Source organism: Haliaeetus albicilla, chromosome 23 (assembly GCF_947461875.1).
Source record: "Haliaeetus albicilla chromosome 23, bHalAlb1.1, whole genome shotgun sequence".
NCBI classification, from domain to species: Eukaryota; Metazoa; Chordata; class Aves; order Accipitriformes; family Accipitridae; genus Haliaeetus; species Haliaeetus albicilla.
The window spans coordinates 13,031,445-13,049,381 of NC_091505.1; the positions used below are offsets into that span (position 1 = coordinate 13,031,445).

At 48.4% G+C, this 17,937-nt stretch overlaps 1 protein-coding gene across 6 annotated transcripts in view; it reads right to left on the bottom strand.

Annotated features, from left to right (window-relative positions):
• The window catches only part of DRP2 (dystrophin related protein 2), a 30,700-nt gene extending 16,963 nt beyond the window's left edge, over positions 1–13,737 (bottom strand). Inside the window, exons 1-3 of one of the 6 annotated variants that reach the window (XM_069811211.1) lie at positions 13,348–13,737; positions 4,839–4,992; positions 164–297 (exon numbers count right to left, since the gene is read on the bottom strand). In XM_069811211.1, the coding sequence (XP_069667312.1) occupies positions 164–297; positions 4,839–4,946 (242 nt within the window). In that variant the 5' untranslated portion in view covers positions 4,947–4,992; positions 13,348–13,737. Of the gene's footprint in view, positions 1–163; positions 298–1,950; positions 2,056–2,254; positions 2,410–4,838; positions 4,993–13,347 lie in introns of those variants that run through there. The other 5 variants (XM_069811210.1, XM_069811212.1, XM_069811213.1 and 2 more) reach the window with 5 other exon arrangements.
• Between the last annotated feature and the right edge of the window lie 4,200 nt (positions 13,738–17,937).

The following is a 17,937-nucleotide window of genomic DNA, read 5'->3' on the forward strand; positions in this document are numbered from 1 at the left end:
ACTCAGAGGTCTGTGGACAAGAGGGGAAACCAAGCCAAGGTCACTGTGGATTCATACGGCTCATCAAGCAAACAAGTTCAAAAACCTCCTGACAAACACATGCTGCAGGCAAGGCTGGAAGGCCAAGCCAGCCCTGGAGCTTGCTCCAGGCAGGGACTCTTACCGAAGGCTGTGGGATTTCTTTTTGATCTCGTTCCAGCAAAGATTCATCTCCAGAGGGGCCCAGGGCCTGGCACCACTGCTTGGAGCCCGGGAGGTTACACACAAAGGTCCTGCACCATCCTGTGAGGCTTCAACCTGGGCAGAAACAGAACCACGCTGCATCCAGAGGTCACTGCCTAGTGCTTATGACACTTGCCTGTGGACACCTACCCCCCCGCTCCCCGTGTTGACCCTGCCTGGCTTTTCAACTCCCAAGGGGGCTGCCTGGCTTCCAGAGGGGTCTGTTAGCAGCTCCAGGGAAGCTCATGGTCATGCCTGGAGGAAGGATGCAGTGCCAGCTCCAGCAGCACTAAGAGCAAAGGTTGAAGGAAGGGCTTACTGCGTATCTCCTGTTCTGAAGGATCTCTGTGCTCCTCAGTTATCCAGCAATGAACTTTTCTCACTGCTAGGTATTAAATCAGAGCTGGCCCTTGTGTGTCACAGTCCCTGCAGGGCTAACAGTGATTTATTTCCACGCCATACAGGGCTGCTGTGCTTCAAGAAGAGGCGAGCACCATGGGTCCTGTTATTCCTAGGGAACAAGGGGAACTGCCAACCTCCTTCACGCCATCCCCAGTACTGGGAGCTGCCACCTGCTCCTCTACAGAAGCACAAGGGTATTCCATGCCTGCACAGCAAATCTGAGATGCCGCTTCTCCTCCACAGATGCTGCTTCTCCTCTGCACCTCTCCAGAATGAGCAGTGGTGGGAAGGATGCTCTGTGAGGCCGTGGAGCAGATGACAGCAAATCCTAACCCAGCCACACAAAGGAAGCACACTTTGTACCATGCCACTCAGCCTGGAAAACTGGCTGCTGATACCTGGACAACAAATCCTCAGTGGCTGGGGGAAGGAATCCTCTCCTGAACTTTTAGCACTGTATCATGCTCCTGCTCGTGATGGCAGCAAAGACATCGTTGTACTTGCTGGCGACAGTAACACACACCAGCAGGACTAGAAGCACCTCACATAGGACTCGGTGAGTGAGAGGGGATTTCCTCTCTGAAAAATAGTTTGTTGTGCAAAATACACAGACACATTGCATTTCCACAAGTGAGACGTTGATGCGCTTTGTTCTGGAAATGGCACCATTTCGATCTAATGCTACTTTGATATTAGAGCTCATTTATGATAATTATCCCCAGGTGATTAATCAAGCATAATTAACTGCATTAGCACTTTCTAAACAGCACATACAACAGGCACCACTTTGCCAGAGAAGGGCAGCCACCTCTGGGGGAAAGCAGCAGCTCTTCCAAAGGGAACGTGGAGATACGTGTTACTTGTCCTGTCCAAGGGCTCCTGGAGGTGTCCAGGGGACAGATCCAGTCAAGCCAAGGAGAACAACAGGCAGGAGGAAACCATCAGACAAGGAATTTGGCCGCACAGCTAAAACAATACCCCCTCCATCCCAGTTCTCAGAGAGAAATCAAATGATCACTGAGACTGGTGCTAAGTTTGCTTCATCTAAAAACATCTAACGCTAGACTGTTCTCTGCCTCCCCATCCTGCCACTCCAAGAGCATCAAGAAAACAAAGAAAACCATCACCCACAGAGTTCACAGGAATCTTGGGGCCATGAATAATAAACCACTCAAGCTAAAATTGCTGCTTGCATGTAGAAAATTCAATACTCTGCATGTGAACATCCTCATGACACTGAAGTAGGTTAGCCCCATAGTGCGGCCAGGGAACACTCCAGCCCTCCCCTCTAACCCAGAGGATACCAAAGGAAGGGATCAGCTCTACCTGGGTGCAACTGCAGCACAGCTCAGCAGACAACACAGTCTTCCCAGCCTTGTTTGAAGAAGTTAAAAGCCCACCAAGCCTGCAACTCACAGACCATCCCCAGCAGATGAGCCAGTGACAGTGGCCAAGCAGGGCATCTGCTCCCCTAGAACAAAATCCCTGCAAGCAAGCAGAGGGTAAAAGCAGTGCTTTCCCTCTAAGCGTCCCCTAAGCATCCCTTCCCCAGAGCCTCAGCAGCAGCAGCCTGGATCTGCATTCCCCCTCCACCCTTGAACAGCTTTATTTTCAGGCACAGAACACTCACACAAGCTCTGGCGAGCGCATCTACCTGTGCTTAGCCACAGATCCAATGCAGGGCTGCTCAGCTTTGCCGGAGGAGCAGGCATCGCCTCCCACCCCTCCGGGTGCCACCAGGCACCCGGCAGGGAAGCAGGCAAGTGCCCTGTGCTTACCAGAGCGGGCCGCCCTGAGAACTGACCCCCCAGGAATCTGGAGGGGGGCGGCTGTGCCTCGCAGCCAGCCTCAATCTCAGCTTTGTCCGGTGGCATTCCAGCAGCCTCCAACCTGCCTTAACCCCAGTGGTGCCATCGTGGCCGCCTGCAAAGCACAAAGGGGACAGAGATCTGTGTGCTGCAGGGCACCCTGGCATGGGAAAGGTCTTTGCGGGAAGCTGGCTGTGCACAGAGGGATTGCTCTGGGCACTGGGGAAGATCCACCTCTGCAAGGGCATGACAAAGGTGATGGTGGGCTGGGCTGGGGTGACCAGCAGACACCTTGCCCTCAGATGATGGAGCGCGTGCAGGGCAGACAGGGGTGTTTGCCAGGGAAGAGATTTACCCAGGGAATGGCCCCAGCAAGCTTTGGCTACCTGGAATGTAAATAGTCAGGTCCTTGAGACCTAACCCCCAAGAAGCCAAAGATGCCCTTGTGCCCACCATGTGCCCCAGCCCAGCACTGGGTGCCAGCACAGATGTTCCTGCCCACCTAGACTGGGTGCAAATAGTTTGTTTTTGCCAGAAGGCTCTGGGCTGGCTCCTTGTGCCCCCCACAGTCCTGCTGCCCAGCATTGTTTCCGTGCTCTCCTCCACCTACAGGGAGGGAATGAAAAGCTCCCTGTATCTCTCTCTCCCTCTCTTCCCCTCCTTCCCTGCCTGCACATCTGACTGCTGCCATCTCTCCCTCTAGAACCAGCACGGCCAGCCTCCTCTCCCCACCACCTCCCAGGCCCAACAGATGCAGAACCAGCTCCCAGACTGAAGGAGGGGGGCTTCAGCAAGGCCAGGGCAAAACTAAGGATGAGTTGTCTGCAGCCTGCAGAGAACTTTCAGGACAAGCAAGGAAAAGAGAGGAAGGCTGTTTCCTAGGTGGCAACACCTACACCTGTGAGGAGGAGGGCATGGCAGACCCTTTGAATGAGGCAGGCTGTCATTTAACATTGCAGGAGCTAGCAGCCAACTGGTGCATGGCACCCAACACACTGATGCCCACACAGAAGGAAGCCAGGCTCAGGCAGGGAATGGGGGAAACCTGTAGTGGATATGACCTGAGCTGAGAATGTCTGCACCCTCACTGTGCGCTGTCTTGCAGCTCAGTGGTGGTGGGTCCCACAGGGTGTCCTGCCCCAGCTCCCCTCTCCTCTCCCAGCAAACCCCACAGGACTCTGACCCCCTCATAGAGGCTTGGACTGCTCAGGCAGCTCAGGAGGGCACTTCCCTGCTCATCTATCCCTCTCCCTCCTTGCTTCATCTGCTGGGCTGTTCATTAACCCCCCATGCACTGGCCTGGTAGCAGCTACCTAACAGCCACCCCAGGGCCAATAAGCCCTAACTCAGCTAGCAAAAGCCTGCTCCAGCTGCAAGCCTCATCCTTGCATGCTGCAGCCATTCCAGAGACAGCTCTGCCTTCCTCTTGTACACCCTGGCTCTCTGGGGCAGGATGGGTCCAGACGGATGGCAAGCCACAGCAGGGAGAGCCCCAGGCTCAGCCTTTGCTTTTCATGTTTGAAGCATGATGAAGAAGGAGAAGGCAGAGCCAGGGACCTCATTTGTCCTGGGAGCAACACTGCCAGTGCCCAAGGAAAACCGGCATTGTCCATCATCCCTTGTCAGGTAAGAGGTACCCTGGGGCCAACAGCTACAGGCAGCAAAGGGGAAACCATACTCTAGCAGAGTTGAGGCAGCGTTTCCCCAGCCTTGCTGTCCTGGGTGACTCAGGACAAGGTGCTAAACCAGCTTGTGACAGCTCAGTGCAGAGCACAAGGCAGGCAGCCTTGCAGACAGTCACCATCACACCTTTCTGTTCTCCTCCACTCTGCCCTGCCATTTACCCAGCAATCCTGGAGACCTTCACCTCTCTGCCTGGCTTTCGTGAGGACCCTGGCCTGCCAGTCAGAGACCCTGGAGGAAGGAGGAGGGAGACCAACAGCGTCAGCATCCACTTTCTGTTCCTCAAGGTAACTAGACTAGAAAGAGGTCAGGCTCCTCCTCTGCCTTACAGCATTCACCAGGGGCTTATTTCCAAACTCTTCTCTGCAAGCAGGAAGGTTAGAAACCTACATTTTCAGCAAAAGCTGACGTTCTTCCAAGTTTCCAGGAAAAAAGTAAACCCACCAAATACACAAAAGCTGTTAATGGTGGTCTCTTGCTCTTTATTTTGAAGGAAGCTTGAAATCCACCTCTGCAGGTTGTCACTCTTGCTCTACTTTCAAAAACACTTTGCAGCCAAAACGCTCAAGGAGAGCTAACATTCTCATTAAGTGCAAGCCGATGGGGGGGCTGGAGCTAACAGCTTTCCCTGCCACCAGGAACAGAGGTCCTGGTTTGCTCCACAGACATTTGCAACCACTGCAAAAAGCTGCCATGAGAAAAGCTCCCAGACCCAGCTCTTACCTGAGGCAGTGGGTGGGCAGTGCTGCTGTGCTGCGCCTGGTCTGTAATGTGCCACTCAGGACATCGTGGGAGGACATAGGACCATTCCTGCATCACCAGGGGCTGCATCAGAACCGATGTTCATGGGGACAGAGACAACTCTGGGCACGAACACCTGAAAAGCAGCATGAGAATCCCTGGGTCAGTTTGCACCTCCTCACGGAGCTGACCCCCTTCCCAGGTGCCTAGTGTGCTTCCTTCACGAAGGCTGAAGACTAAAAGGATGCATTTGTTTTAATATATTTGTACTAATGTTGCAATCTTTTTTCACCTAAATGTCCAACTCTTTTTTGCATCTAATTATACAATTTGCTGTAATGATATCCTGTGTTAGTGAGTCCCACAGATTATGTTGCATTTTTAAAAAGGGTTGACTTTATTGAACTACAGGAGATGCCCAGGGTTTAAAGGAGGAGGTGAGAGAGGATCTCACTGTCATGTCCACTTATGTTTAGACATAATAGACATATCCCCATAACCAACAATATTTTCAAACATTCTTTTTCTCTTTTATGTTCAGAAGGAAAATTGCCTAAAGCCTCAGTCCCCCATACATGCATCTCACACTATCAGCTACCTTTTCATGAGTTTTTACCCATTCTGAGTTATAAAATTCCCTTTTTTATTCTGTTTTTAAAACTGTACGACCTATAAAGCCAGTTAGCAGCGGCCTCTTGTCTATTCTATAGATCTGAAATGCAGCCTCTGGTCACAATGCTGGTTTTTTTGTTGTTTGTACTCTGAATAAGCTAAAATAGTGATTTATCCCACTGCCAGAATCATCTTGGCTTTACAGAAAGACATCAGAAAATAAAGCCTAGAGAACAAGGTGCAAGGTAATATTTACTTGAATCTGGCAAATTTCTAGAACTGAAGCACAATCCCACAACTCTACATTTGGCTGGTGGTAGTGCCATGAAAGGAGCTGAGCACAAACATGTTCACAGCAGGATGGAGACCTAATGTACAAAAGCTGTGAACACTACACAGGGCTTTGCCCAGACCACACTCAGCACATCTGAGGTCAGATGAGCAAATCAAAAGTGTTGCTTGAATACTGCCTGTGATGGGTCAAGAGGCAGTGCTGAGGGACTGTGCTGCCTCCTGTCCAACCTACTACCTAACTTGGTGATTGCTTTCCTACTTTTAGAAGGAAACTATCACCTGGCTCCAGCAGCCAGACCTCCAAGTCCAAGCGGAGATGGGACTGCTTCCAAGGTACAGACAGAGCGATGCTGCTGGAAGAAGGTTGTTGACTCTTTCACACCCAGCTCACTTGGACCAGCTGAGAAACTTCCTGCTTGGTCCTGGCAGGGCAGGAGCAGGCAGCACATCCTGCACAGCCAGCAATCATGCTGGACAGCCTGGTGAGGAGAAAGCCCCCAGGACCTGGTACACGCTGCCCACCCCTCATGTTTTCACATCCCTCACTCCCTTGCCTGGGCTTTCACTGCCTCTCTCCCCTCCATTACACACATTAAGAGAACAGCTTATCCTGTTAGGATTTTTTAAATCCCTTAGTAATTTCTACAGCCATAATTCTCTCTCTCTCCAGCAGAACAGCCTGTGCCGAGCTCTCCAACATGCTGATAATCCAAGGTCCTGTCCTTTACCCCTCCTGCCCATTTGCACAAATGAACATCACAGACTGTGCATTGCAGCACCCTCACCCTGCTTCTTTCCCCGTGCAGGCATGATCATCAGGACACATTAATAGTTATAAATTCCAGGGTCTTCAAAGCCCCACAGCCTCGCGGGGCAAATTCACCTCATGCAACTCCAAGGGTACAGTGGATGATTTCCATCTTTGACAGCAGGTAACACCACGTCCTACTCCTCCAGTGCTTATGCTATTTGGGGTCTGAGCTGTCCCTGATCCTCTAAATGACCTCTAGATGAGGGCCAGTCTAGCAGAGATACAGTTCTCAGGGCATGAAGTTATTTTGCCTCAAAGCCTTCATCAGAGGAATGCCATTGAGCTCTACCACATGACTGGGAAATCCATAGCTTTTGCCAATGAGGTTCTGTGACATCTCATTGCAGCTGCCATAGCTGCCATCCTGAGGCCTCAGTTTTTCTGTGGCGCAGTGCAATGTAATTGCAGTGATGTGTGCTGGCCAGGCAGGTTCAGCCAGCCCTTCAACACCACACACAGGGGCCCTCCGTTCCCAGTCCTCCCAGCACAGCCTGGTCATTTGTTCCTCCCACCAGCACCACTGAATGGGAGCAATACTGGGAAGGTCACTAGCTCTGATCTTACTGCATTTTCCTCAAGGATAAGTCTTCATGCACAGCACAGGTGCTGTCCTGGAGACAGAGATGGGTAAACCATGTCCTATAGGTATCGACATGTAGGACATGGTGGGTCTCCATGCTGTCTGCCAGCATTATGGAAGTAAGAATAGCCCTTGCCTCACCTCCTAAGGGCCGGGCTCCTGAACTCCTTCAGTGATGACAAGGTCTGTCAGGACACAGAGCCATGGCACAAGGTAACTAAAGCCTGTCTGAGGCAGCACTCAAAGAACAAGACTGAGCTGGAAAGCTAAGTGCCAGCAAAAAACACTACCTCAAGCATGTCCTGTGCAATATCTTACTGACACAGAAACTTTATTGCAGGTTTGATGGCAATGGCTCAGCTGCTCTTTGCCACTCTGCAATTGCAAAGACAACGCCCAGATATGCAGAACCCAAGATAATATGGAAATAACTCAGCTGCATGGCAGCCAGCACAAAGGAGGACATTCAGTGGGAGAGAGAGACAACCAGACTGTGAGGCACGACTGCAAGCAAACCAACAGCTACATATGATCCCTTGCCAAATTCCCTGCTATTACAGGAACCAGGCAAGGAGAAATGCTCTTGATCTGCTCTGCTCCTCTGTCGTGGCACACAAAATAGCTCCTGACTCTTGAGCTTTTACTTCAGTGCTTCAGTACGGCACTGTGTCTGGGCACTGCAGCATGTGGAGTAGATGTTTTGTGGATGCTTCCTGGCTAAATGTCTGTTGCCTGCTGCCTACACCTGTCAAGAACTAGCCTGCAATCCACCTTGCCTCTCCCACACCAGTGTTCACCCTCTGCACACCGCTTTATGTTGGTGTTGGGGACCCAGTATGCTATAGCCAAGGGACAACATCCATCAAAAAAGATTTAAGTGTTGGCAACTAAAACTACCATCCCCGCAGTCTACTACAAGCCTCTACTTGAAAAGGAGTTGAAAAATCCTCCTTTGGAGGACTCAAGGAGCAATGTGGTCAGGCAGTCCAACCAGATTTAAAGCAACATTGATCCTCTGGGCACATTTCTGTGCAAGAAGGAAAAACATCAAGGCCTGTGTGAGCAGGAGCAGGTGAGAATTTCCACAGGAAGACATTGCAAGAAGCAGTCTTAGTCACCACAGAGCAGGCACTGGGACACTGCACCCATAGAGTGGAGAGCACAAGGAGTGAAACCTTTCCCACTGGTGTGTCTCATCTGGTCTTTGCTGGAGGCCCCCACTGCACCACTCCAGGCCCAAAGGTAATCAGACCCTTCCTCAGAAAGATCAGGTACAACCTTGTTACATGATGCTGTTTTGCATCCTCCCACGTGAAAAGCATCTGACACTTGCCTCTGCCCTTAGTAGACCTTAAGAAATGAAGCATTAGATATTTCACAGTGTTACAGCTTCCAAACACTTTAGTAACCAAGTCACAACTTTTTAGCCTAGTTGGAGACCATGATGATTCTCTAGCTGAAAAGTAAGAAAGCCAAAAACCTTGATGTTACTTCAACAGCTGAATGCTTGGGCATTAGGGTGTATTCAAAACAAAGTAGTTGCCTTTTTCCTCTTCCTACATGAGCTGTATCTGTTACGAATTCAGCGCTGGAGAGCCTGGCTCACCACACTGCTTTCCAGGCAGTCTGACAAAGGCAGCTGGAATAGTCTTTGCCCAATCAGTTCTGCTTCAGCTCTACCACACAACTTACTGCTCCGCTCAGCAATCTCTACACTCTTCCTACTTACAGACCTGTTGCAGCAGCAATGCTGGCTAGCCAGAGAGGCAGCGCGCAGGTGCACAGGCTATGCCCCATCTCCTGTAGCATCTCTTCTCTGTCCCAGCCAACAGTAAGATGACAGCTTGCCACCAGCGCACATGCTGCACAGTGTATTTCTGCTGTTTTGCTGCATTTGTTTAAAATCCTCCTGATACAAACCCAGATCCAAACCCTCCTAAACATCAAGGGAATTCACACTGCAGCTGACCTGCATCGGTAAAAGTAACCCCCAGGATTAGGGACCTCCTCTGGAAGCTAGAGTCCAATGTCAGGTGCTGAATTTCCGGCTCTCTACCACATATAACACCAGCAAATACAGCATATAGGTCAAGAGGTCTCTCAATCACAAAAGCTTATGCTTTGAATTGCTAATTTCCTCCAAAATGTTCTTTCTGGACTGAAACTTTCCACTTCAGATCTTGGCCAATAAGGAAAAAATATGGCAACATTTTGAGGCAAGGCAGCTCAGCCTTTATCCCATGAGGGGAATGGAAATATAAACACATTCCCTGCTGCTGGAAATGTTAATGACTTTGTTGTTGTTTAACTTACTGTACAAGAGAAGTAATAACATTTTAGCTCAGCATGCTCAGTGTCCTTTAAGGGGAAAGGTGGGAGGCTTGTAGATATTTCAAAGTTCAGCTCCCATGTAGATGCTAACAAAGAGAGCATTCCCAAGCTGGCAGACAGCAGGACTCCCTTGACAGCGCAATAGCACATCCTGTTCCAGCAAAAATTATTTTTTGCACATGTAAGTAAATAGTTTAAGCCTAAGATCGAGGGCCAGCAGACCTACTTCCCAAGACCCCGCTAGGTCAAGGTTTGGTGAGAGAAGAAAGAGGAGTCTTTGTCCCACTGGGACCAAGCGTACAAACAACACAACTCCCTCTTAGAGTATGGGCCCTTAGTCTCCATCTCTTCACAAACCAGGAATAGATACCTAAACATGCTCCTTAAAAAAACCACCCCAACAGTCTCCTGGTTCTCACTTGCTCCTGTGTACAAGGAAACGGGAAAAGGACTATCAGCAATCTTCCACAGGATTGGGCATTTACAACCCCATCATCCAAGGGGTAAAAAAAACAGATGCCAAAGCTGCACCTGGGCTTCACACTGCACTTCCACCTAAGTACCAGGTCCCCTTCATTAATTAGAATGAAGGGTCCTTCAATTAAGCAGCTGTCCTTAAGAAGTAACATAAAATTTTTGCTGTATCTGGTAGTGAGCAAGTGGCACAGAAGATGCCATATTCACTGAGGGTGGGTGAAGTGGGGCACTCTTGCATCTAATGAGCTGCATTCTTAAATGACTTTGAGCTCATAACAAAAATATAATTTTAGTTCAATGGATAAATAGGTGCCACAGGTCCTAATAAAGAAGCAGCATCTCTTCTGCTGGCTCACTTGCTCTCCATTTTCCCAAGCAAAATACACACATGCACACAAAAACTCAAGCTGAAAAATTTCAGCAGTTAGTCTTGGACCAGAGAACTGGGACGATGGTGTCCCCAGCTAACCAGGTGAGTGTGGGTGCATGCCCACAACACAGCCATGCAGAACTGACTGCTCATCTCTCTGCTTAAAAATAATTTATGGGAATTTATTTTGGAAGATTTAAATCTAAATTTCTTTCACATGCCATTTCAGACTCCCAGCTGGGTTTTGAGCTGCTCTCTCCAAAACTCACTTTGCCTAGGAATTCTTCCCATCTCTTCTCCTCCTCCTTCGATTAGACAAGTACTACAAATAATTACCCAAGCACCCTGAGGACCCAGCTGTAAACAGACAGCCCTGCTGTGCTGGACACAGAGAAGTTGCTGTCTGGTAGATCTGACAAACAAAAGGAGCAAGGGGAAGCAGCAAACATCCTCCAACCTCCCAAAAGGGACAGTGCAGGCCTGGCAGGGCGCACTTGCCTAATGACCAAAAGAAGGTTGCACCAACCATAAAAATTGAACCCAATTCTTCATAGACTTGGTCATGTCCTGTAGCCCTGAAACCAGCCTATTTAAACCCACTAAAAATCCTGAGTCTTGTCTTTGTCTTTCTCCTCTAGGAACCCGAGCTTTCCTTTCCCTGCTGTTAGAGGCAGGAAACGAGTCTTGCTGCATTGTGAAAAACACATCACCCATTTGCCATACGGTATAACTGATCAGCAATAGTGGGAAGAGCACACCCACCACACAGCGATAGCTAAGGTAATGCTGTGCTAACTTTTTGCTTCCTTGACGCTTTGTTTCTCATTCTCAGTGTCAAACTAATATCTATTTCTCTGTACTGAATATTCTGCCTTGCCCGCAACAAGCTTGTCTTTATAATAAACTCCCAGTCAATGCACGGGCTTCTCTGGCCTTCTGAAGACGCGCATTTTATAAGCAGGCTGTGTGCCACATGAAGTCACATTTCCTCTCCTTTCTTGAGATGTATCAGAGCAACCTTATTCTTATGCTAAGGGAAACAGCAAAGGAAAATGGGATGGATATATTTTGGCTCAATTCTGAAAAGCTCAGTTTCATCTTTATACACCTGTGAAAATGAAGCGTTTTTTAAAGACTGAATTCTTTCTTGTCAGTATGTCTTGTTTCACGAGACTTACAATTCCTCTTTTCTGCTTTTATCATAGGCATCCAGCCTCAAGTGGAAGCCCTGAATATATTTCTCAAAATAGTATTAAAATCAGAAATTCACCATACGTCTCCAAAACTCAGGGCTTTCATCTGAACCCATTCATTTATTCCCTTCCCCATCTCACTTTGTTTAGTTTTGAAAAGAGTCACTCCAACCTGAGCAAACCCATTCACGGTTACAGTCCTGGCCAATTTTGGCAAGTAGGATTGATCTATCTCAGGTATTAAACCAGAGAGAGATGGTCCTCATTTTAGTTTCTTCAACTAACGAAGCATCACATCACAGTGACCACTCCAACGCCTTCCCATCCCAGCACTCCAGGCACCCATGTTCCTGGCCACAGTGCTGCAAAACAAGATAGTTTGAAATTGCCCATCTATAGTCTGGTCCCTTTCTGGAGTGCCATCACACACTTCTTGTCACCAGACCCTGCCTGGCCAATTCCTGCAGCAGCAGAGAAAGCAGCTTTGAGCATGGGGATCTGGCAGGGGAGGATGTGAGGTGGCACCAGAGCCACAGCAGGCACACAGGCTACACACGGCTGCCAGAAAAACAGAAACCCTCCCAGCACGACTGAGCCTTGTAGCTGGGACTTTGCACAGTGTGTTGCTGTAGGGTACTATGGTCAGGCAATAAAGGGCATTAAAGACAATAATCAAGCAAGAACTCTCATGGCTCCAGAGACACTGGTGAGCAGCAGGAAAGAAGGTGTGAAGGACCTCAGATTAGGGCACAGGTAAAACACAGACTGACAAAGATTTGACTAGAGATTTTTTTTTTCAATGCTAAAAACTAAAACCCAAACAAACATTGGTTTCTCCCACAGACAGCACAGCATTTAAAAGTGTGGAAGTAATTACCCGTGTACGGTGACAGGCGTGTGGAGCAATCTCAGCATTGAGACCCCATGAATATGATGCTGGCAATTCCACCAGTGGAGCTCTACGCCGGTGATGCCATGCCAGAGGGAAGACTGAAGGGAACAGACTGGACTGGCGACCGGTAGTAATCTGTTGTGCAAAGCAGCACTGAATCTTGGTGAATGGCTGCTCAGGCTGCCCTGTCTGGCATGAAGAGGGAGGCAGAGCCCTGGGGAGCAGCAAAAGTCCCATGCCTCCTGCGAGTGGTTCTGCAGCTGGTAAGGGCTGCCCGCATCAAAGGTAAGGTCAGTGGTGGCAATATAAGGCCTTGAGAGAGGAGGAGGAGGAGGAATGAGTGAAATGGATTGGGGAGAAGCTGGGGGAGGGGAGGGCAGACACATAAAAGGAGCAAGGCACTACTGGTAAGGTAGTGAATTAAAAGGGCAGAGCTGGGACTAGAGTCTGATCCTGGCTTACTACTCAAGAAATATTTGGGTCCCTGCCTTGCCCTGCTGTCTAATCCTCCCAGGAGGATGCTAGAAGGCCACCACACACCCTGGCCGGAGCAGTCCTTCAGCTCAGGTGAAAACACTGCCAGGGTAAATAAGCCTTCAGCATGCAAAGAATCGAACATGGTGAAATTGGAATGCTGGCTACTATTGTTTGCCTTAGAAATCTGCATCACTGACTGGTTCCCAGCCTCTCCCTTGTGGAAACGGTCTTGGCCACCTCTCTTGGTCCCACTGTGTCCCCCCTGACACCCTTCTTTTCTTCTCTGCAAGTTGCCTCACCCGCACATACATGGACAGTGTTACCGTGAAGGGATACACACACACACACACACACGCCCAAAGAGCATATTTCCGAGGTTAACCATCCGTCAATATTTTCCCCTTTTCCAGCACAGCCAGGATCTGAGTGGGAAACAAATTTTGTCATGGCCTACCTTCCGAGTCCACCAGGTCTGAGACACGGGGGCAGCGGCCGCCGGGCTTCGGGAGCAGGGACTGGGGCTGCCTTTGTGAATCAGCAAAGGAGTCCCTGTGACAGGGATGCATGCTGAGGCTGAGCGCTGCTGTCTGCACGCTCCCTGCCTCTCCTCCTCCACCGCCCCGCGCTGCTGTGTTGCTATGCAATCACATCACCAGGAGTAACAGCATCTCTGCAAGCCTGCAAAGAGATACCCTTGACTTGGCAAACGCAGGAGGAACAAGGACGATCCCACAAAGTGCCCGACCCTTTGGAAGTCTCCTCGGCCAGCGATCGATCGATCCGGAGGAGGCGAGGGAGAAGAGCGGAGATGCAAAGAAAGACACACGCACAGGAGGAGGAGACAAAATACACATGGAGAGGGAGAAAGAAAAGAGCGGGGGCTGGGGGGGAGGGGGGGATATACAAATGCACAAAAGGCGCTGTGGTCTGACCTCCGGAGACCTGACACAGGCTGCTGGGCTCAGACACGCTTCCCGCTGCTTGCCGACATCTCCCTACCTCCTTTCAGGACTGGCGGCTCTCATTTTAGGTTAGATATGGCCATGCGTGTGCTGGAAAATACCAGACACATTCACCTCCTTTCTTAACTGCAATTTGGGTGTCTGGCATAAGATTTAATAACATAAAAATAGCTCATTTTAAAATTAAAGTTAAGGAGCAAAAATAGGATAATCACTTAATTTCAGATATGCTTCCTATTCTTCTTACAAAAGAAGAAAATAAGTAAAGGAAGAACCAATTCCCCAAGCTGGGAAGAAATACTGATCCAAGATTTTTTAAATGTCAGGGTATCTTGTCTCAGCTCATGAGGAACAGAAGGATTTGAGCTGCTAACTTGGCTGAGGACACAAGCAGATCTGGAGTTGGGATTTCAATCCATACGTAACAAATAGTTTGCAGTTCTTCAGATCATTCCACCCAAGGATTTCAAACTGCTCAAGATGCCAGTGATGTTATTCCCATACTACACAAAAAGAGGATGAGTTAAATGACTTGGTCAGAAAGAGGATTCAAATCTGATCCCAGCCCCACGCTTTCACCACTAGACTGTCTTGGCCTCTCCCTGGAAAAATTAAAACTTGGGAAACACGATCTTCCTGGTCCTTGTCAGAGCAACCTTTAATGAGCCTTAGCTCTTCCTTTCCCAGAGCTGGCAGACTAAAGATGTTCATTTTCTACTCATACAGTCATGTTCTACAGAAATATCACTGCTGTTTATAAAGGTTGCCATTTTCATACATTTATTCCTCACAAATGGTAGGTCAGGTATACATCAAAATGCAGGTTCACTTGGCTCATTTAGACCCAGCCAACCGATATGTAACGACAGCTTCACAATTCTGCTATGTTTCTGAAAATCATTTCTGGCCAAGACACCTCTCTCACAGCAATGGAAAACACAACTGGCAAACTACTCAGAGTGGCACGGGGCTTCCCGTGAGCTCTGCATTGAGGAACATTGGTCAGGAAATGCTGTTGCATAGAGCAACAGTGCCCAACCCGCCTCAGTTGCCCACTGCTGTGACCAGCATGGTGGGGAGGCCAAGTCTACCTTTCAGCCAGTTTTGGGACCCTAAGAACAAAACTTTCTAATCCCACACCGTTGTTAGAAGGTGGATGTGAACAGATCAAAACCTTTTCTAGGTCACCAGTTTAAACCTGGAGAAGGCTGTCAAAATATAGTTGATTTTCAGTAAAATACATTTGAGAGAGTTCTCAAGAAACCAGTGTGCTCCTTATGGTGGTACCAGCTAGAACTTCCAGCAGATGGGTGGCTGACCCCAAGGAACCTCTCCTTTCATCCTAGGTAGGTGAACCAGGAGTCAGGAGCAGAGTCCATCAGCACATAGTGAGGCAAGATGCACAGAAACATCATGTAACTACACTGAAAGGAGGAGATTTTTAAATAGCGACCTCCTTATAATTGGTTCCAAAAGGAGCAACACTGAATATTTCAAGTACCAACCCAAGAATATGTACTCACTCCACACACCTTCTGCTTTTAAAAGCTTCTTCAGTAGCTTCTGCTTCCACAACAGCTGCACTGATTCAACAAAACTCATTCTGAAATGCTGTATTTAGACCAAAAAAAGTAGATACGTTTAGGAAGACAGAAACGAGGAGAGTCTCTTCTGGGCTATTTTTGTGCATACATACACACACACAAATAGTAAGTCCTGGGTTAAGTAAGGAGAGTGAAGGGGGAAAACAACACAGCAGAGTGCTGGAAGGGCTATCCAGGTAACTCCAAACACACCATTCCACAGAGGGACATGACCAAATCCAACTGCAACATGCATCTGTCACCAACAGCATCTATAAGGGACATGACAACATGGATAAACAAAGTGACTACATATCAAGCCAAGTTACACATGCACAAGACAGACATCAGCACAGAGACATTAACAGACAGCATGAACCACAAAAACAAGGTGCTTTGCACTACATGCATCCTAAATTGTTGATAGTTTAGGGACAGCAAAATGCAGCAGGAAAAAAAATCTCTTGTGTCAGTTTAGCTTAAATTTTGAGACAAACCAGAATCTCTGGTGAAATAATTGCTTCCATGGCTGGGAGCATCTTCCTAAGTTCCCCAATACCTTCTGTTTTAAGCATAAGATTAGGACAAACAGCCGAGCAATTCAGAACTCAAAGGAAATCAGGGAGACAAACTCAAATTTGTCATAAACACAGCCTTTCACATAAGCACTACAACTTTTTAAAGCACGTGAGAAGGTTTATGAGATGGGATGCTAAATTTGGTGTGCTTTAAGTTCTGAAGAGAACTTAGTCCAAAAAAAAAATCTCCCAAGGAACTCCAAGAACCCAGCTTCCAGAAGACACAGTGGTACCTACCATATGCCTTTAGCTAACAAAAAATTTCAGACATTTTATGTTTTACTAAATGGCAAATATGTACCTTTTTAGCAAAACTAAGAATCTCCATCTACCCAACAGGGACATCTCAAGACGCACAACGCTAAATACAGTGTACAAACATACAATAGATAAAAATCAAGCCAGGTTTTATAAGGCACGAACATGAAATTGAAATCAGGTTCTGATTTACACCAGAATCACTCCCTTTAAAACACTGGAGTCTAAATAAATTTAAATCATTGAAACAGATTCCAGTTTACACTTGTGAAATCAGAATCAGCCACACTGAGTAAACATACAAAGTCACAAAATACAGAATACCCTGAATACAAATGCATTTGCTGAAAATGAATGGTGAAAACTATGCTATTTTGACATACGCTAACAGTATTTTTAGTTTGAAAATTTTAAAAAGCTAGAAGCAAGGGCTGTCTGGCCTGACCCTAAAGTCTCTATTACTTTCTCTTTATTCAAAGTCAATATTAATTTGGCCAAATCACTTGTAAGCTGGACCATCCATCACACTAAGTGTTTTGCATTACCAAACAATAAAAATATTAACTAAAATTCTAGCATTCGCATTTTCAACACTTGAGGTTGTTGACACCATTAAAGGCTGTTACTACTTGTACTTTTTTGCTTCCCATAACCTCCCACCTATTGACTTCCTCTTCAAAAATAGTCCCTGTGTTCTCGGTTTGTGTGGCGGGGTTTTTGGTAGCGGGGGAGGGGCTGCAGGGGCAGCTCCTGTGAAAAGCTGCTAGAAGCTTCCTCGGCTCCAAGTTGGACTTGCCTCTGGCCAAAGCTGAGCCCATCAGTGACGGTGGTAGCACCTCTGGGATAACATATTTAAGAAGGGGAACCTGCAGTAGGGGAGAAGATGGGAATGTGAAAGAAAGCCCTGTGCCCCTGCAGCCTGTGGTGAGACGGCACGCTGTCCCCCCCCAGCCCATGGAGGTGAGCAGGGGAGCAGATGCCCACCTGCAGCCCAGGGAGGATCCCATGCCAGAGCAGGGGGATGCCCCCGAAGATGGCTGGGACTCCGTGGGAGAGCCTGTGCTGGAGCAGCCTGTGACTGAAGGACTGCAGCCCATGGGAAGGACCCACGTTGAAGAGTTCTTGTAGGACTGTCTCCTGTGGAAGGGACTCCACAGTGGAGCAGGGGAGGAGTGAGGAGCCCTCCCCCTGAAGAGGAAGGAGTAGCAGAGACAATGTGTGACAAACTGACCCCAACCCCCATTCCCTATCCCCCTGTGCTGCTGGGGCGGGGAGGGGGGGAGGGAGGAGGTAGAGAAAATCACAGTGGATATAAGACTGGGAAGGACGGAGGGGTGGGGGGGAAGGTGTTCTAAGGTTTGGTTTTACTTCTCATTAGCCTGCTCTGATTTGATTAGTAACAAATTAAATTGATTGTTTTTTCCCCAAGTCGAGTCTGGTTTTTAACCATGGTGATAACTGGTGAGTGATCCCTCCCTGTTCTTGTCTTGACCCACAAGCTTTTCCTTGTATTTTCTCCCCATCACATGGGGGGGGAGGAGCAAGCAAGCAGCTTCATGGTGCTTTGTTGTCAGCTGGGCTTAAACCCCGACTCCTTGACACAGAGAATTGTTTCCCAAAATGCACACTCTGTCTCCTCTTCAAACACTGCAACTTCCCTCCT